At 46.7% G+C, this 21,074-nt stretch overlaps 2 protein-coding genes across 3 annotated transcripts; one reads left to right on the forward strand and one right to left on the reverse strand.

Moving 5' to 3' along the window:
• The first annotated feature begins 415 nt into the window (after positions 1 to 415).
• Positions 416 to 5,536, forward strand: LOC128730650 (ubiquitin domain-containing protein 1). The gene is made up of 4 exons (XM_053823725.1): positions 416 to 1,314; positions 3,380 to 3,775; positions 3,845 to 3,948; positions 4,513 to 5,536. Exons 1-4 carry the CDS (start codon positions 1,236 to 1,238, stop codon positions 4,666 to 4,668), a joined length of 735 nt encoding a protein of 244 aa, XP_053679700.1. The 5' UTR covers positions 416 to 1,235; the 3' UTR covers positions 4,669 to 5,536.
• Positions 5,537 to 6,482: 946 nt separating this feature from the next.
• On the reverse strand, positions 6,483 to 18,429 carry LOC128722135 (chitin synthase chs-2). Of its 2 annotated transcripts, none has more exons than XM_053815972.1 (9): positions 18,323 to 18,429; positions 13,286 to 13,815; positions 12,005 to 13,219; positions 11,331 to 11,921; positions 9,944 to 11,268; positions 9,054 to 9,230; positions 7,468 to 7,671; positions 7,022 to 7,384; positions 6,483 to 6,953 (listed from the first exon to the last, which is right to left on the reverse strand). In XM_053815972.1, exons 1-9 carry the CDS (start codon positions 18,427 to 18,429, stop codon positions 6,729 to 6,731), a joined length of 4,737 nt encoding a protein of 1,578 aa, XP_053671947.1. In that variant the 3' UTR covers positions 6,483 to 6,728. The 2 variants fall into 2 exon arrangements, with proteins under 2 accessions (XP_053671947.1, XP_053671946.1); XM_053815971.1 differs by lacking the exon at positions 9,054 to 9,230 and adding an exon at positions 9,697 to 9,873.
• Positions 18,430 to 21,074: the final 2,645 nt, after the last annotated feature.

Consider the following 21,074-nt stretch of genomic DNA (forward strand, 5'->3'; position numbering starts at 1 on the left):
TGTTTTGCTTGGCACAGCGAGCCATCATCATCATTGCCTTTTCTCGGTGCAGTAGAACGGCGTTGCGTGAAGCCTAGTAGCAGAAGGGAGTACCTAGCGCGTACCTCGTGATACACGGCAACGGTGGCATTTCGTCGGTCATCCGGTCGGTCGGAAAATATGGTAGCAACATCGCATTTGCTACGTGCCTGACGATTGAGCATGTCAGCCGACGGTGGTGCTGGTTGCAAAATAAGGAAACGAAGACGTCGATGATGATGGAGGAGCTAATACGCCCGAACGCTGCGCTCTCGTTCGCCTTCCTGCCGTAGTAGTGGCTTTGATCGTGCGGTGATATTTTACTTGGTTCGTTTCGTTTCGGTTCATTTTCATTGCCCTTCCTCACCCACCCGTCCGGTCGTCCGTTTTCTTCACCCGTCCACCTCCTCTTGCACGCCCTCGTGAAACATCCGCAACTAACCGTGTCGTAATCGCCGTGCGAGAAAGACCCGAGTGTCAAAAAAGCGCACGTAAATAACGAACCCGCACCCGAAAAGCTGGGCTATCTGCTTTGATCCCTGTTTGTACTCTGTTACCGCGGCGCACCACACACGCTGTGCCTCGAAAGGCGCACTGTTTGCAAAATACCTCCGCCGCAGTAGTGATTTGTTATGAACGGTGCATTAAAATGAGTGAAACAAGTTGTCTTTATTTTGTGAATGCATTCGATGCCCGCAGCGACGGGCAGGTTCGTCAGAAACAGTGTAATCCTTTGCTGCCTCGCTCGCGGAATCACCGTAAAGCGAGCCGCGCATAAACCGGCACAAGGATCCGACCTTGTGCACGCGTTAGCCGGAAGGAAATGTGAATACTCACGCACAGCTAGAACAAAGTAGTATATTGATCAAGCCCGAGCAATATCAGGCTCGAAACTGATCAGCTGAAACCGTTGCCGTTTTGGCACACGCCATTGCTACGAGGAAACTGAAGGATTTCATTCGGCCCAATTCAGGGAGCTAAAAGCTGTGAATAAACGTTTACCAAACCGCTCGAGCTCAACGAGCGCCGATCGCGCACGTCGAAGGAAGCGGAAATCAATCCCAGGGATCATATACAGAGTATCGGAGGAGTTTAACGATACAGCAACGCGATCAGCAAGTTGCTACTCATAGGACACACCTCATACACACCGTCGAGGTAACAAACCAGACACAACAAAAAACTACACTCTTACACCAAAGGCAAAGGCTATCGTAATGGGTAACTGCATCGGCATCAACCGGAACGATGAAACGCTGGACACTGGATCAAATAATGTTTCCCGACCAGTTACGGGTAGGTAGCAGGGTTCTTGTCGTTTCGTTGTAGGTTGTAGAAAATCAGCATCGATTGGAAACGCATACTGTCTACGTCTTAAAGCTTCGCTGGCATACAGCACCCTCTCAAATTTATCGCCGTGTCGATCACAACATTCGTCGTTTGGTTTCAGCCAAGTTGGAAATTCCGGATTTGCATATTATTCACATCGCCACTGAATCGTCATTAGAAAAGAGGCAGTCTGTCCCGTGTCACGATACGGTCTGGCTAAGGCTTGGGTAAAGCCGCCGGGTGTAAATATTCATTTGCCACAAGCAAGGGTGCAACAGGGAAGCCGTCCGTATCAGTCGCCCAAGATTGGAGGGAAGCAAGCCACGTTTCGACAGCGGCACGTTGCGTTCCGTTTTGGACTGCTCAGTGTAACGCATCCGTTCCGACGCAGGTCCGTTCCATTACTGCATGCCGTGAATGGTTAAACCATACACGCCGCTACACTATTTTTGCTAACACGCTTTGCAGTACCGCATTCGATCGCGAAACGCGACCCGTAAAGGAATGATGCTCGGCTAGAGATGTAAATTTTCCCTACCCTGCAAGGAGAACGGCCGTTCTGTTGGCTTGCTCGATCGAAAGTAGCTGGTTTCGCTTAGTAATATGCCACCAGGTGATAGAGCCACTCTCTGGAATGGAATGCGTAGCTCTGAGCTGGTTGTGCGGTAAGGAAACCACTTTTACTCCACCCCGCTAATGTCGCTGGTGCGTTCGCGACGCAGCGTCCTTCAAACACTTGTTTCAATCATTTATATCGCGGCTACGCTGCGAGCGTTTCGATGCCATTCGCTGCTAGCTGGTAGTACTGGCGGGCCACTATGGGTGTGCTATTTTTGTTATTAGTTCAGCAGCTAGCCGCAATGTGCTTGAATGACACATTTTAAAAGATCGAAGAGGGCATGGACGAGAGAGCCTGAGAAAAAGAGAAATATATATATAGAAAGAGTGTGAGAGATAGAGCGCGCGAGAAGGTCGAAGTATGCAAAAGTAGGAGCGGTGGGCGCGTATAAATTTGCGTATTTTGTGCATGTGGGTGAGATCGTTAATGCGGCTAGTAGAGTCATACAAATAGACAGTGGTCTACGCTTATTTTTTCAGTCTAAAATCTTTCAGGAAACGATTAACGAAAGGTCAGCTTCGTAAATGAGCTTCAAGGGACAGGCACACCATCCATGTGTATTTTTGTCCCTTTTGCGGTATTTACTCCAAATCGTTTGACACGAATAGTCTGTTCCCATGGCTGATGGGAAATGATTGATAAGCATGTCCCTGATAGCAATGTAAACCAGCCTGGCTGATGTTAGCCGGCGCATGAAAATGATTTATGTAAACATTGATCATCAGCGTGAATGTGGGTGATTCCCACTGGAATGAGTAGCTAGGTGTTTTATTTGTGTTTTGCTGCGTTTGTTTCTCGGCTGTAGACATTTTTTTACTTGGTAATGTCCTGTAGATAATCAATACAAACCTAAGTACTAGACGTTAAATAATTATAAGTTTATGAAGAAATGCTGCATGGAAAATTTACTGTTCATTCAGTGTGTTGAAATTTTGACGAAAAGTTCGACGAATGTCGTATCCTTAGGGGTTGGGGCTGATAGAGACTGTATTGAAGAATCGTTAGCATTTTGTGTACTAATCTCTTATCGTTTTATTGATAACACAATAAATTGGCGCTCATCGTGTAGGATGTAACTGACGCAAGCAAATACTTGAGAAAATGCAACCCATTTTATTACTTAATTGAAACGTAATTGATCATTATTACGATTCGGTTAGCACTAATTGGAATGAGGGTTACAACTTGGCGAAGAAATCATAGCGACGTGCGGTGACTTTGGCTATGGCTAGATATTGAACTATTTTTCTCTTCTATGTTGAGCTGTTGAGGCTGCATCATTTCAATATATAAGATCATTTTAAATAAGTGTGTTTTAAATGCTACATATTCAAATGCTACATTTTCGCGGATTTGCCCAGAATACATCCTCCTTTATCATTTCGACTCTCTTGTTTCTTGATTCTCAATCAGGAACGACATCCAGCTATGTCGGTGTTCAGCGCAAAAATCATCCACTCTGCCACGAGACAATACGCTGGAAATCGGAAGTGCCATTAACGGAAGGGCAGCTAAGAAGCAAACGAGATGAATTCTGGGATACTGCTCCCGCTTTCGAGGGACGGAAGGAGATTTGGGACGCGTTGCGGGCGGCTACCAGTGCTGCTGAGGCGCTCGACTTTCAGCTTGCCCAAGCGATACTGGATGGTGCCAACATTTCGGTCCCCAACGGATACCTCACAGAGTGTTACGACGAACTTGGCTCACAGTATAAATTACCAATCTACTGCTTATCATATCCTGTCAATGTTGTTAAGGAAGATTACGGGTGTGACTCACCAGCCGAATACTCGGAACCAGTTGATGGTGGTAAGTTTGGCCATGACAGTCCGACCTAGCGAAGTGTTTAATTATGCAATATCTCTCACACTCCTCTAGGTACTGAAGTGACCCTAAAACTTCGCCTATCATCGACATGTACAGATGTTAGGCTACCAGTTTATTCTAAAGACACTATTGGGCAATGTAAAAAGAAACTTCAGGTAAGCATTCATCCAATTCCTTTCCTTACATCATGTCTGTACCATTCTGTCTCTACTCAAATTTCATATGCACAGTTATTATTTGACACAATTTGACAGCAGTAAAAGCATTAGTTTCCATGGCTAGTTCCGCTTACGTTTTCGTTTCGTGACTCCAAACTGAGTTATCGATTTTCTCTCCCTTAAAGCTCACCATAACCTTTTATTCCACCATGCTGGTCAATAATTAATTCTTCACCATTGTCTTTATCTACTCCTTTCCTCCAATGCGCCCGCTGGTCTGTCGTGCCCCCGTCTGAAATCAATTGCTTCCGTTGCATCTGTACCGGTGACTTTCGACGAACGATAACTGTGTCTGGGGCTCACTCTACGATCGCGTGTGTACCCTTCATTAACTGTCGCCGTTAATACTGTGCCCGGATTCCGCTCATGGGATACGCCGTTCCACCTGTTATCCTGTATCTTGTATCCTGTGCCTTCCACGCCTCGCATTTGTGTCACAAATCGGAAACGACCAACAACCTTGTGGCGTGTGTTTGGGCACGACTTTCACGGGCAATGTAGGCTCAGGAGGGAATCGATGCATTTACTCAGCGATGGTTCTACGGTGGTAAATTGTTAGGTGATAAAATGCACATCGATGAGGCCCACATACAGCCCGGATACATTGTGCAGGTCATTGTAAATACTGAGAAGCAATCGTCACTAGCCATCAGCTAGCCGGCGGTATCGTTAGATAGATGGCGCGGAGGCACATCCACCATACACAGCGGCATTGGGTGCTTCTTTCTAGCATGCGACCAGTGCGCGAAATCTGTAAACAAATCCTGTATCTTATCGGTCGCATTGCACCCGTTTGTCGTTCCAACAAGGGTGGCTGTAGTAGTGTTACTACTACCGCTACTGTTGGAAGCGTTGGCGAAGCAATGCCAGAAAATGCGTGAAGAAAAATGTAGATTAAATGTTATTGCTAGGAAATGCTGCTACAAAAGCATCCTGTTCGGATGCACTGTACACACATTACGTTGATACATATATACTTGACCGCATATATACATCTACACACATTATATAAAGGCATGAACGTAATTACTCATAGAACCAACCCCGGAACGCAATACTAATCCGCACGATTAGAAAACAATCAAAATCTACTGGGATCCAACACTCGGAGTGCAAATACTAGATGCGTTTCCATTATTATTTTTTATTTGCTAAACAGTGCAGGCAGACACGCAAAATTGATAAAAGGGATCTAAAAAGAATTGCAGTCCGAATGCTCCGTTGGATGGCTTGTAATCATGAGTATCCCGTGGCGGATGTGGCGCCGCATTCGAAAAAGAAAAGTCAATGTGCTTTTATGTCAGCACGTGCAAAATTTGCAAACTATTGGAAACCAAGTGCAACAGTACACCACTAGCGCAAATGCAATACTACTTGTATGTGAGCGTCATTAGTGGAGGATAAATATTGATATTAACAAGGTTTACTTTAAGCGAACTGATAGTTATTAATTTTACCAACAGGCAGGCTATACATATACATTTATGAATGAGCTAAACAAAAATATATTTGGAGATAACAGCAACTATTTAATTTGAACCGTTGAGCTTCTATGGCGTCGTTGATCTTCTATTACGATTTAATATATCCGAAACATTTGTTTCTTGTTCGTTTTATTTGAGTAAATTACAACTTGTATTCTTTCCAACCAAACGTAGAAAATGGTTACCATTTTATAAAACATGTAAAAATAAGTCTATCAATTTTATTGAAGAGTACGATTTTCTGTAAACATCACAATCGAGTTCCATTACGTTTACTATCGAGTTTTGTTTTTTTTTAATGCAAAGTTACAAAAGACAAAATATTCGAATAGTAAATTATTATAAGGGCAAAGTGAAGTAAAGCACACGCTTTAAGTTCAAGGCTGAGTAAACCGGGCTGGGAGCGCGTAGTTCGTATTTACAAAGAAATCGCATTAATTTTGAACGCATTCCCTTACTCGGTGCGTTGGCGGACCCCGTGGCAGTGCGAAGGTTTTGTCGTTGTTTTGTATTACTTACCATCACGCTTAGTAAGTTCTTCAACGATAGCAATTAAATAAATAACCCATCTTTCCGATCATCGAGCAGCCATGTATACATAGTTGCCGGACGTATGTCTTTTTTTTGACGAGATGTAAGGCAGTGATGGTTCGGAACGAGTTACCATCCAAATATGAGGCAGTAGATGGGCGTTGTGACGATCTATTGTCATCGTCTGCTTCCTGACATGCTATAAATTGTTCTACGTCGATGAGTATTTAGTGGTAGTATTTGTGATGTTGCAACTACAAGTCTAACTTTTATAATTGTTTTCTGTGTTCTATATAAGACTCTCAAATATTGAACGGGGATGATGGAAATTTGTTATTTTTGCCTGTATTTTAGACAGCCTAGGCAATCGAATAAGCTAGAGTAGTCTAGACATTCGGCTGGACGATTGGCAAACATAGTGTAACCATTTTTCCTTTCCTTATCATCATTGAGCGATTCTCTCTCATTCGTCTCACAACTTTTGCACACATTACCTTAACATAATATCGAGTCTATAAATTATTCTTCGCAACAATCACACTTAGCTCGTAGTGTATACGCTACGCTATGCATATGCACTCATTCGTTCGCAGGTAGTGCTAGTGCGCGTTGTACACACGCCTCTGATATCTGATTTGGACTGAATGGTCCACATCGCCGAAAGTCAGTATAAGTCTCAAATTCGTGAAGTTCTTGCAATTCTCACAACCGTGCGTTGCCATTGTTGCCCCATGTTACTTGGTTCCGCGGCTGCATCCGCAGTGAGTTGCGGTCGTCATCTTCAATCACCGGTTCGTAGGCTTGGTTGACCTGTCCAGTCACGCCATAAATTTCCCCACCAGGACCACCGTTCACGTTAAAGATGTCCTTAACGCTAACGCCGGCATTGGACGTGCGTGTCGGTCGCGCCGGTGCATTGTTATTTCCCTAGATGGTATAAATGGTATTAGAACTTTTCCATCTCTCCGATCGGATGCTGGTTGATCTTAACTTACATTCGGTACACCGGTGATCCCGTACTCGTTGTTGGCACCGAGCGTTTGCATCTGCGATTTGCGCCGTTCGGCCATGACGGAATTTTTACGCACCTCCAGCGCGCGTATCGTTTCACGGCGCATCGTCATCCGGCGGGTAAGGATCGGTGTTGCTGTATTGTTCTCATCTGCCGTCAGCTTAAGGAAACGCTTTTTGAACGCCACATCAAGCGTGCCAATCTGGCGCCTTGGTTGCCGTGCTTTTTCAAGGTTCTGAATCGTTCGACGTCGTGCAATGCGATCCGGACCACTTCCAGAATCGTTGTCGTAATCTCCGTCGATGCCTTGCAGTCGTTGTAGATTTTTCACTATTTCAACAGCGTGCTGTAAAAAGAAATATGTGTACAGAATGCATCTCTGTTCTAAAGCTTGCTGGAAACGGTGACATTTGGGGGTTATTTGCGTACCTTATCTATGAGAGCATCTTGCGAAAGCTCCTCCGGTTTCTTGTTGCAAGCCCAGTTGAGCTCAGTTGAAGCCAAGATGTGCGACAGCGTACCGAAGCGATGGAACATCATTGCCACAAACTGAATGATCAGAATCAGAGCGAAGAAGAACACAAACACCAAACCGATCGGTTCCAGTTGAAGATATTCCTTGGAGATGTGTACCTGTAGAACAAGGGCAAACATGCATTAGGAAAGCTCTTGTCTGGGAGTAACATTTTTATTCACACGATTTGTTATGTCGATTGGGTTATTGAGATTTTTTTTTGAGCTGTTATCACACTTTGTGCCAAATATTTTGAGGTTGTGAAAGTAGGATATTTCCCAGGAATTTTACGGAAGGAGAGGAAAAATCAAAATGTCCTTCAATTTGAACATCTTGAAATGTGAGTTAGCACAAAACAGATTGGTTATCATTCATTGGGAGAGGGATTTCATTGGGAGGTGATAGGGAATGGAAATAGGGAGAGGAGAGAAGGGGTTGAATTTTTGGCAGAATTGTATTTCGTAAGTGATTTTTTTGCGTCCATGCAAGACATAGCCATGCAATTGTAGTACGATAAACCAAGCGTCAGGTTGTCATTATAGCTTTTTTAATTCAGAATCGCTCGTCCAGAAGTAGTCAGTTTAAGGGTTTCCGGGGTAAGAAGAATTGGGTTTTTTCTTAAGCCATGCTGTTTAAATGGCACCTTGACAGAGTGAAGTACATGCACATTTGTTTCCATTATTTCATTCGTAATGTTAAATCTTGTAGAAAGATTAGAAACGAAGACTTTAAAGGGTATTTTATGTACTGCAAATAAATGCAGTCTTAGTTCACTTCATGAGTAATGTCTTCTCCATTTTTACGCCGATGGATTTCAATTTTAATTCGATGCTTCTAATCTTGATTGATATGATTTTAAGTACTTTTCTATTGACGTTTTCTTTGCAAAATTTAAAAATTGTTCTTTTTGAAAAGAGTAGAAAAATCCTAAATAGTAACTGATGGAGAACATTTTGGATGATAAGGTACGTACAAAAAATCATTAAAATTTAATGTTAATCACATATTTTACCGTTTAGTTTTAAATTGGAAGAGAAATAAAAAAACAGATAAGAAGAAAAAAAAACATGCGCCCAGGAGTTAGGAAATAAGTTGTCATTTTCCAACAAATTAATCCATGGTTCAGTTATTTGGCCCGTGGTAGCGAAGATTTCGCAAATCACTCCACTCCTCCTCGTGAGGTTAGGTCCAGCAGAAAAGGGGGAGAGAAATTGTTTCCTTTAACACCGTGGTGTTGGTTTAGAAGATAAGAAGAAACAAAAACACATTCACCATAACCGTGGGCGGGAATGCCGGGAATGGGAAAAAGGGGACACAAACATTAAAACAGGAACAAAACAAAAACGCTGTTTCCATGTTTCCTCAGGAAAGGGCGTGATTTGATGAAACGAAAATGCAATTTTAATAGGATCACCAGGAAACGGAACACATGGAACATACAACAGAAAACAAAAAAATGCAGTAAAACATGGAAGAACATGAGAGTATTCTAATTGCAAACCTCGGCTGTCACTTCGTCATAGGTAATGTTCGTTTTAACGCCCAGCGGCCAAATGATGTGCAGCTTGTCTTTGTTCAACTGCAGCAAGAACACGATCAGGACGAACAGTGCGTTGAACATGAAGAACGCAAACACTGACTTGTTACGCAGTTCTTTCAGATCGACCGCTATTCTCGCCTGGATATATTGGTATGTGCATGTTGTTCGAGGCGGCATTTGTGATCGATTCGTTGTTGTCAGTTGCAGCATATTGAGCAAATGCGATGTTTTACGTTGTTATGTGGTTGCGTTTGAGGCGTACGTTCGCGTTTCAATTTTGGTTTTGAGTCGTGGGCCGAAAAGGTGATAGTGTGTTGAAAATTTCTTGAATTGTGAGGCAGTTTGCGGGTGTCGGGTGTTTGGTTTTCGAGTATCCACGCGCAGTCCGAACAAGTAGGTAATAAGGTAATGGTGGTAAAAGAGAAAAAATAAAACGAAACAAAACAAGACTAAACATTAGAAAAGTGTCCCGAATGGAGACACCCGGTGGATCTATAGCGTTGCGTGGGATGGTTTTGCCATCTGCTTTCTTCAGCTTTTGATTCCTGCATGCCAAAACAAACAGCTCGCTATAGTGAACGCACCGGTGTCTCCAGGAGTTTACCTCTTGCGTGGCTTCATCATAGGTTATGTTAGTTTTAACACCCAACGGCCACTTCACGTGGATGTTGTCCTTGTTGAGCTGTAGCAAGAAAACGATCAGCACAAACAGTGCATTGATCATGATGAACCCAAAAACAGCAGAGTCGCGCAATTCCTTGAGATCGTGCGCAATACGTGCCTGTAATGAAGTAAAAAAGCGTTCAATTAAACGTTACATTGTTGCTGCATCATGCACAATGACAACGAACCTGTTCTTCCTTGTTCTGATCGATCGGATATAGGTACTTGTCGATAAGGTCCTTCCAGAACTGGATCTCTGTGCTGGAAATAAAGTCCACCTCGCCCTTCTTCAAATCCGGGTCCTCGATCCAATACGGGTTAGTGAGGAAGTCACGCTCGTCGCGCTGCAGCGTCGAAGTCTCCGATTCCTCGTCCTCATCGTCGTCTTCGGTGTCCTCCGCCACCGAGCCCAAATGGTGATCCTTCGAACCAGCCGAAGCTGTGCGTTTGCGCGTATGATGTCCGTGCGGGTCGATGTGCTTCTCTAGGTTTTCTATCTTCTTCGTGATCGCATCTAGCGCGTCGGCAATGTGGATGAGTTGCGCTTTTTCGTCGGTAGTTTTCCCGTGCGTACAGAGCAGGCACCGGAAAAGTCCCGCAATCGATATGTCAATCGAACCTTCCTCGTCGGAACCATTTCCAACACCACCTTGAAGGAAGCCGAGCAGCGACTTTTGCTTGACTCGCTTGGCGGCTTCCTCCGCTTCCTTCTTCTCTTGTTCCAACTCTTTTTTCGTTTTCTTCGCGACAACCTCCCGAGTGCCCCAGGAGACGACGTTCAGGTTGATGATCGAGTACAGAATCAGCAGCAGATACATTGAAGGAATCGAAAGGAGGTAGATAATGCCAGATGCAATACACCAAAACTCCTGGGGATGCAAACAGGCTGCTATAAAGAATGACCCTGTCATTGCAATCAAGAAAATGGCCGACGGTGAACCGATGCCGTCCTCGCCAAGCTGCAACGCTGTACCGACGATGACCGCCATCATTATGAGTGCGTAAACCGTAGAGAGTATCTGCGCCACCAGCAGCTGGATGTTAGACTTGCACGTAAAGCACACCAGCATGAACAGCAGTATCGGTATGATGTTGTAATAGAACGAGGTCCAATTGTCGATCTTAAAGGCGGCCACGAACGCTCCCACCAACATAAGAAAGATCGTTCCTGGGCCAAGGATCGTGCCACCCATCAACATCATCTGGTAGAAAATGTACAGCAGCGAAATGTTGTCGTTGATCTTGATCGTGCGCTTGTAGTCCATGAGCAGGTCCATAATGTTGGCGATCGTGGATGGGACCCATCGGCGACGTTGGTTGTAGAACTCGTTGAAACCCTCCGGGCAGTGTGTATAGGCGTCGGATGCGGCGGAATATTCGACACGATAACCTCGCTGCAGTAGTAGCGTACACAACCAACGATCCTCACCCTGATCGTACTGAACGTAGTGCCGTGCTTCATCCGAACGGGTCGTGTACTTACGCATCACGTTGTCGTCCATCAGGCCTTTTCCTGCAAATGAAACAAAGCCATATTAGTACACTGGACATCTTTGAGGTCGCGCCAAACCCTACCTCTGAACAGCGAAAAGCATCCAGGGCTACAAAGTACACAACCAATCATGTGCTCAGTCGCCTTCTGCAGCCAATGGCCGATAGCGTACTCAAACTTCTGGTACCACACCATTGGTCCTGAACCGATGGGATGAATACGACCGCACGCGGCTCCCAGATTCTTGTTTTTCTTCATCAAATCGATCAGCAGCGTCACTGCACTCGGGTTAAAATCGATGTCACCGTCCAACGTCAGTAGGTAGGTGTTCTCCGCCATCACCTCTTTGCGATCGACGGAAATGGGTAGCTCCATCAGCCGGTGGCCGAGCAAGTAGTACATGTACATCACCTGAGACCAGCGCTTACGGTGACGGATGCGATCCTTATCCTTCAGATGCGCAATCATCTTCGTTTTACCGGGCAATGTCCACACCAGACGTCCACCGTAGGGCGTTGGGTACTTTTTCGGTGGTCGCAAACGAATATTGGTCTGGTGCACCTCCGAAGCGGCCTCGTCGATGGTGTCGACAAGAATTTTCACAAACCGGTTACACTGGATGTCGTCGTCACTGTGGTCGGAAATTTCGAACGCGTCATCGAAAAAGATGTGTGCTGTAAACCGAAAGCAAAAGTTGATAAGTTATCATTTATTATATTTTGCCGCTCTATCTGTCAATAACGTGCGAGATACTTACTTTCGAACTCGTAATAATCCGGATCCACGATACGCAGGTACTTTTGCGCCACACGACGCGCACATTGGTCCTCATCCATTCGCATGATCGACTTCAGGAACACCATCATCTCTTCCTTCGTTTCATGCCAAAGCGTAGCGCAGGCGTATATGCGCGTGATGTGATCGGAAGACTTGACACTTGGTCTTGGCAAAGCGGACCCGTCCGTGTGCACCGAGATGGTTTCGTAGTACTCGTCGCCCTTTTCCTTCTCGATCTCGGCCAGATCCTCCGTCTTCACGTCGGCCTGATCGTCTCGCCGACGGTTCATCGCCATCGACTGATCAATCAGCAGCGCGTTGTACATTGGCGTCACGAACAGCTTCTCGGTGTTGGCGAGACGCTCGCACTTGGGCGTCCAGATGTGCAGCGTGATCCAGGTCTGCGAAAGTAACCACAATAACCAAGCCCACGCCATCTGGCGCGATGCAAAGTCGTTCAGTCGAAACACGGGAGGGCTCTCAAAGAACAGATAGTCCGGAATGGAGCCATGGAAGAAGCATGGGTCGTCGTTGCGAATTCCGCAGGCCGCAATCAGCAGCGAAATGGCAACCGGTACGGTAAGATTGACCGGGAACGCGTAGCTGAATCCCTGGATCAGGATCTTACACGCGAACTTGCCAAAGATGTAGCAAAGGTAGGCGGCCAAAATCTGGATAATGAGCACGTACGTGACCGTGTTGTAGGCCGCTTCGATGTCAATCGTGTCTACGGCCTGGGACGCTTCGACCAAATCTGGCAGAGCAGAACTAAACGGCAGAGCGACCTCTTCCACCACGATCTTGTGCGGTCCGTAACCTGCACCGAAGAGCGAGAAAAGGTTCGCTACCTCATCACCGCGCACGAACAGTATCACTGTAACGAAGCAGAACAGCAGCAGGATCTTCCAAACCGACAGGAACATATAGGTGAAGTAGCGCGTTTGCTTGAGGTCTTCCTTCACGCGACCCAAAGAGCGTACGAACGAAAACGGACTCTGGGGCGAAACGTAGTTCTCCCACCAGCCGCAGGACGTCAGGAGCGCTGATATCGGGATCAACCACAAGACGGGACGGTTTTCGAGCAACGGCCAAACGACAAAGCCAGTAATTTGAGCGGCGATCGCGGCAAGATCAACGATCGTTTTCACCGCCCGTTTGCCTTCCTTGTTGGTGCGCGAAAATAGCCCCAACATACCTTCAATAGAATCGGGAAAGAGCATTAGCTACTGGTGTTGGCGTAGTTCATTTGCGACACACGTACCTGGGATAACGCACAAACAGTTTGTCAACATGGCGCCCTTTACCGAATCAACTTCCGGCAGCACAACGAAGAACAGCAACACCAGCCCAATCGTGTGGAACGATTCCATCAGAAAGACCAGCAGGAAGTGCGACTTGAGTGGTTTCTTCATCGACTTGAAGAAGCAGATACGAGTCGAACGGATGAAGGTGCCAATCTCCGGTACGGCGAACGCTATCATCAGCGCCCACATCCATGCTATCCGTTCCTCTTCTGGCAACGAAACGATGAACGACTTATCTCGCGCCAGGTCCCGATTGCAGTAGGTGATCTTGCGATCGCGGCGTAACTGCGAGGACATAAATAGTACGCATCCTTTCGCTACCACGCCACCCAGCAGCACGATGATGAACGTGAAGAGGTAGGCAAATATCTTTAGGATTTTGATCGTTAAATCCAGGCAGGCCTGGTCCGCCATCGAGCCCGTATCCTCCTTGATAGGAGGATCCCGGAAGACGTCCCATCCTTTCGTTTCCTGCACGGTACGTTGACTGCAACGGAATGCGAAGATGTAAGTGAGAATTAATAGAAGCCTGGGGTGTTCATGTTTATTAATTTGCAGACGCCTTAAAGTATAGAGCATGGTACACTAGACATTGAAGTAGGAAAGGTTTGGTCACGGTTGGTTTCATGCGCTGGTGGCTACGCTACGAGGCCACCAGAATTTTGGTGTTATAGTCCATCATTGTTTGTTTATTCGGCTACTTTTATACTCCATATATATTCGTGAAAAAAACTCTAACGATGGAATGTAATAATAGTGAATTTCAGCGAACTTCATGCGAACTCAACAATATCTATCAACTTGATTCAAATCATATTACAGCAAAATCGTTTTGTCATGATTAAGATATTCAATCGCCTCATCTCGCTCAAGATACCATTTTGTTGGAATAAAAATCAATAAATCATTTGGGACACTTTGTCCGAACAGACATATCGCACCATCGCAGATTTCCACGCACCGTCGGCACGTTATTGTAAATCACTTTCATTTACAGCTTTACGAATATGTGAACCAACACGGCGCTACTCGTCCAGCCCCGTTACGGTAGCGAATAGAAGTGAAAGTTGCCTATGGTATGCGTACGATTTTTCAATCAAAACCACCCCCCAAAACAGCCACCAATTGATAAAGGCATCGTCCCACACGATGATTTAGGATCGATTACGTTCGAGCGTACATGAGATATTCTTCCTCGTCGTCATCGTTGGCGACTCGGCAGTAGTGATGGCTCTGGTAGCTGATGTAGTTGCTCGGTTCTGCACCATTTCGCTGCGGTTTGGGCACACCCGGTAGGGCTATGCCGTTCATGGCCGTCCCGGTGCCATTGCTGTTGCTGCTACTGGTTGTCGCTGCTGTTGCAGCACCTGTCGTTGGATTGCTCACTTTACGGTACATCTTTGCTCGATGCTTAAGGACACACCAATGAAGTGATGGCTAAACGTCAACGAAACATTGAATGCAACCAATCCGGCACGGATATCACGGGGTGCTTCATCGGCACCGTCACTCTCGGGCACAGCTTTAGATAAATATTAGTCCTTTTCTAAGCCCCTCGAAACGGTCTTCTGGCGCTTCTGCTCAACACTCTACTGCACTGCACTGGTCACACATGAGCACTGGCGCTGGTACCGAATTTTGCGCACCGAAGGGCACCACCGTTGCTTCCGACGCCGATGGATGAGCCGGACTGAGCGCGTCTTTCGCGTGACGGCGGTTTAGCTTGGCCGGTTCCAGTTGGCAAGGGGGTGCTGATTGGTCCGGCACGCCATACCACCATTGTCCATTGGGGCGTTCGAATCGCACCGTTTCGGTGGGTGACCAAAAGTGAGAGAGAAGAAGCAACAAAAAAAAAACAACGCAACAACGAACAAACGCACCTTCCAAACAGTACAAAAGCAACAAAATAACACACCAGCTATCAGCTACTGCGATCCTTGTACGCCACCCTAGCTGGGGCCAGCAAACATCTCGAACACGTGCCGCTCGTAGCATCCGATAGTGAGAGTGCGATCGAATCGGTGCATCTGCTTTTTTTTTTCGTCGAATTTCGAAGCTAAACTATGCTGATTGACGGGTCTAGAGGAAAAATACCGCTTAGGAAAAATGTTGTGTGTGTGTGTGTTGAATGCTTCACGTGCGCCATTGGCCCACTAGGGATCACGATCACGCTGGGGGATAATGCCTTGGTACGTATGCGCAATGCGGACCCTTCACGATGCCTCAAGTGTTGGCGATTTCTCCGCCAATTGCAGCTGGTGAAATGTGCACAACATGCTTTCCCGGCGCGTTCATCATCCGTTCACGCCGTGAAATAGGCTCTGAGGGAAGGGAATTTGTGTACTACCGCAACGGGTTGTTTTCTTGCATTTTTGTGTGTGATATTCTCGGCATCACAATCAGGAAGTATCGCTCACGTATTCGGCTGTTCCGCACAGTGCTGCCGGTTCGCAACGCTTCGCCAAACGCGGATACATTCGAATTTTTCCTCGGCACACCTCGGCACACGGAATGATCGTCGATTTGTATCAAACCTTTCGAAAATTGGTCCATGTTTTTCGGCGAGACATTTAGCTCGTACCTGCGTACGAGGGCTCTTGCCCAATGCACGATGCAAACCATTTTCCACCATCCCGGCGTTGCATAAAACCTTCATCTGCCGCGGCTTGTTGCAGGTGTTTAGTCGGAGCGGCGTGTATGAAGCGGATTAAATTTCTAACGATTTCATTCCATTCAATTTTTACCACCCGAGCCAAATCCGGTGCAAGCGGAGCGATTGAAGGGTGATCGAGATTTTCTATTATGCTCGTAGCGATCGTAACCGCTCGGTCGCTAGTCTCGGTTAGTCGATCAAAGCGGTCCCGGTGGCCGGGTACGTAACGTAACCAAATTTGCTGCACATTCGATGCAATCGGGTGGGTTGATGGGAGTGAAAAAAAAAATGTGGCAAAATGTTGCTAACGAAAGCTAATACCCGCAACGCTTCCGCTTGCCAAACGCAGTAATTCGCATGTCCTGCTATGGAGCCGGCATGAGATGACGGTCGTTTTGAATCACTGCCAGTGGAAAGGGGTGTACGAGCAGGAAACACATTTAACCAAAAATGTCGACTATTCTGCAAGCGCTTAATTAAACACCAGTTGCAGATATTTACTGTCCAACATTCTGTCATTCCATGGTTTTTTTGAACAAGGTTCTGAGTGGCTTTAGTTCCTAGACTTAACAAAAAAATTTAAATCAATTGCGTCCACTTGTTGTATCACCAGCGACGTTACCAATTTGCACGTGTGTAAAACATCATTCAATAGATTACACGTGTCTGTTAGACCTTAGCTGCAGAGGGAAGAAATGATCGAACAAAAAAAAAGTACACACAATTGTACGACCCACACGCCATGTTATGAGCTTATGTTTGCATGCGAGCGCCACTTATGCCGCATTGATGGCGGGTGGCATCGCAAAAGCTACGAAGCAAAAATTTGTTTACAACCATTTAACACCGTGCGCACACGAATACACTACGCCAAGCATTTGCCCATCATTCTTCGCAAAAGCTTCCGTGGTGGCAGAAGAAAACTATGCCAGTCAAATGCCATTCCCTGCGTCGGTGGTGCGTCTGGTGAGGTGCATCGCAATTGGCGGTGTTGCAAACGAACGCGACACTGAAGCTTCTTTGGGTGTAGGAGTACGGCCAACGTGGTCCATCAATTTTTGGCCCAGCTAATGCCACTGCTTGGCGGTGCTAGTGTGGTGTTTTTGCAGTCAGCTACAGACAGTCGGTCGATCGGTCGGGTTGTGAGTGTTACCGCGGCCAGGTGACGCGCGTGGTGAAGCAACAACAGACCCAAGCTACCTCCACGTAATTGCATAACCATCTTCAGACGCAATCTTCCTTCGTTGCACAGACACTTTGCCCGCAAGATCGCGCTCCCCACCACACGGCGACGGCACGCTGTCGCTCCAAATGATGATGTTTATGCTGTCCCACGGATGCCCGGCGATGGAACGGCTCCACAGTCTCCACCGGGCTGCATAATTGTTGTTTAATGCATCCCTTCCCCCGGGGCACATCGACTCGCGCTAGCCCGATGCTAAACCCTCGTGGCGTGGACTTTTTTCTCAGAACGGTGGCGTGCAATAATTGCCGCTGCAAACGATGCATGATCGAAGCCGCATCCGAGCTTCTTCAATGGGAGATACGATGCTATCGAGCTTTGTGCAAAATCTAAAGATAAGCCACCGCCGGAGAGATCTGTCGGTGATCGGCGTCAAGGTTTGTCGGTGAATAGTGCTGCGTGTAACCTAGCAAAACCACTTAAGATCCGGGTTGTGACACACTTTGGTCCGCTTGGTAGCAACGATTCGTTCGGCCGGATTCCCGAAAATCCGTCGCGTGTACTTCTGACACGGTGCGATCGTTGGTAATGCTGCATAAATTACACACATGCACCACGCTCGCTCCATCGGGAGTACTAAATGTTTGCGAATGGCACCCGTTTGGCCACGGTCAGTACCAGAGTGGGGCTATCGCAGCAAAACAAACCCGCAATCCAACAAACAAGGTCGAATCCATTATGCATGGGCAAGCGAAGGTGGATTGAATGGCTAGCTTCTTCCATCGATAGCGCGTGACAGTCGATACGTGAGGAGAAAGCTAGCGTGCCGTACCATTACGCGCGCGAGCTCACGGGCATTTGCGAGCATAAGCAACGAGAGACTTCAATGCTACAATAAGCGAGAAACCCTTCTTTTTGTCTTCCATTCACGGGCTACTTTAGTGGGTAGTTTTCATTTCGATAATTACTCATTATCAAATGTAGTGCTTTCTCACCTTCCACCATAGGAAAAAAGGAAAGAAACATGCGAGCAAAACGAGAGACTTCAATGCTGCAAGAAGCGACGAACCCCTACTTTTTTGCTTTCATTCACGAGCACTTCAGGGGGCAAATTTTTAATTCGATGGCTACTTATTATCGAATACTGTGCTTTCTTACCTTCCTCCATAGATGTCGTGCGTCAAGGGTGTGCTTTCGTCATCGGAAAAATTATCGTCACTCTCGTTGGGACCGTTTGCCAGAGGTCGATGTCTGATAGCAGACATCTTCTCGGCTTAAGCCTCTGTAAAGATACAACAAATGTCAAATTAGATTATTAGAGGGTTATTTGTTGGTGCTTTCAGCTACACGCAGATCTTAAAACACGACGGAACGGAAACAATGCCCACATGGAGGTAACTGGTCAAACCGGTGACATTTAAGCCTGAGGAGTCGGACGGCTGAAGACAAACCGCGCACAACCTAACTCGTGGTAGTCGTCGTGCTAGTATTTTGTTGAAGAATGGAGAAAATACACGACAGAAGACCAACCGAGCGGTGGATATTCGAGAACGTCCGGTTTCTCTGGTGTAAAGGTTTTTCACTCTCGTCAAGGTTACGACGATCGGTCAGGTAGCGCTCATACACGCCACGTATCGTATATCTTCGACGAGGCGGTACCCTGCAGCATGCAAAAGGGTCGCCACTTCCTGCAGAGGCAAACCTCAGGCTAGCACGCTAAACCGGTTGATCGTGTTTTTGGTGGAGGCAAATTAAAATAAATTTAAAATTTTTGGCTGTCATAATTTGAGGCGGTCCACGCGATCCAAAACATAGTCATAGTCCATTAGGTACCGAAAGAAGCCATTGGTCATTTCGATAAACCGTTGCCATTACCTCGTCCCAATTTCAACATCCCAGGTGTGGGTACCGTTCGAAATGAAATCATAACACCTCGACGCTTTATATAGCGCTCATGCCAAGAAGGAAAAAAAAAACAACACGCGTTCAAATTTGGATAGCATAATCCAGCTGAGGTTTCCTTTCAATTGGCCACACCTCTGGCCGACGGGAGTGGACGTTGAATGACTTTCAATAAATCTAGTTCCGTGCCAGCAACCAAACAAAAAAGCACGCTTTACTTCTGACTCGCTCGAGTCCTGTGCTAGGTGAATGGATAAAACCGAACCCCTCCGGGCTAGAAATAGTTTGCAACAGCTCGCGATCGCGATAAAAGCTCCCTTAAAGCTGGTAATGAAAAAGGCTATCCTTAGCACGCTGTTTCACTTCTCAGCCTCCAAGAAGCGTAAGTGTTCTGCTCATTGCAAACTGTGACTCACGTCCACGCTGCTGAACAGGACGGCCATAGATTCGTCTATACTTGTGCCAGATTGACAGGCAACTCCCACGCGAACGCGCGTTTCGCACCTAACGCGCTGCGAAGCGTTGTCGGCTCCCTTTCTAACACCACAATTGATCGACATTAGCGCACAGGTCAGCCATCGTCTTGTTTCGTTCGTTGCTCTCGGGAGTACCTCCAAAAATCCGGCGGCCACTAGGGGCTCGAGTTGGCGTATTAATAATTCATACACTTCGAAGGGTGATCGTAGGAGCGAGTTTGTTGTTTTTCGACCAGGAAAAACCTCTGCCCACACAATGGCAGGAACCGTGCCGACTTCCTACTTCCGAATTAAATGGAAAAAATCGACCAATTATGAGATTGAGAACTTTTGGGTCGGTTCCGTTTGCTCGCGATGTTCCGAACTTGAACTCCGGTATGAACGATATTGAAGCAATCTGCTGGGAAGCTGTGGTTGGTTCCTCGTGGAATCTTTTACAAGCATTCGTTGTAAAGCGTGTGCTAGCTAGATTGCCGGTAGCGTACCATTTGATTTATAGCATCCTGCTAATCGTTTCACGAACGAAGGTTTACCCCAAGTTATACCAAACACTGTAACGTTGAATTGAATGTGTTGATTGAAAGAACAAATAGTGGAGAAACTTTTGCTCCCAACCAAAACGTTTTTGTGCCATTAAATCGACTCCCCATCGGTCTGCACCTAACGAGTCCCCTGTACGCGGGCGTTTTGATTTATATCGATCAACAAAACGGCAACAGAACCGGTCGAACCGACAGAACAACGCCCGTGCTAAACTTCCTCCTTTCTCGCGGAACGTCGAGTACAGCCCTCGCAACAGAGGGTGTGAGTTAAAAGTGAACGGCCGGAAAGCTTTCCTGCAGGATCGTTCTTCCTAGCGTTTGCACCTTTGGTTGGTGTTTGGGGCCAAGCTAAACCAAGCCATTGAACTTCCCTTTCCAGAACAGACACTCCTGTTCGTTTGTCGGGAGTCCTCGTTCCTGCACAGACCCTGCTCGCTAAATGTCAGTAAACTCCGAGCTGACCTTCACCGATGGCTGTGCGTACGATGGACACTGCTCCGCTTCACACGATTAATGCTGTAGAATCCGCCCAAGTTTGTGGGCTTTTTAGCTGTTGGATTTACTTGCTGCTTGCATCGAGTGCGTTTCACTCCCTCGGAATGTGTCTTGAATGTGGCTTAAGCCATTAATCTCGCGTACGGTGCGGTTTGCCAACGTGCGCCTATCGCAGATCTACGCCCAAGCGCAACATAAATTGTTGGTGCCGGTATTCACAAGTAATAAAAACCCAACACTAGGGTCCATCGTCCACTAGGTGGAGCTTGCTTTGAGAATGCCCCCACCCCCAGCTCAGTCGTTGGGTTGAGGGCAAGAATTATAGTGATCATGCGCCGTACAGCCAACTTCCCTGTTTCAGCTTCTTGATCCCTTGATCGTTCCACCACACCGGTACCTCCTCCAAGAGGTCCACACAAAAGCGATCGCAACGAGGGTGTTTCAACCTCGCAACCACCTCGACAATCCACTTAAAGGCAAAAGGTGGGGTACTCG

Source organism: Anopheles nili, chromosome 2 (genome assembly GCF_943737925.1).
Source record: "Anopheles nili chromosome 2, idAnoNiliSN_F5_01, whole genome shotgun sequence".
Classification (NCBI taxonomy): Eukaryota; Metazoa; Arthropoda; class Insecta; order Diptera; family Culicidae; genus Anopheles; species Anopheles nili.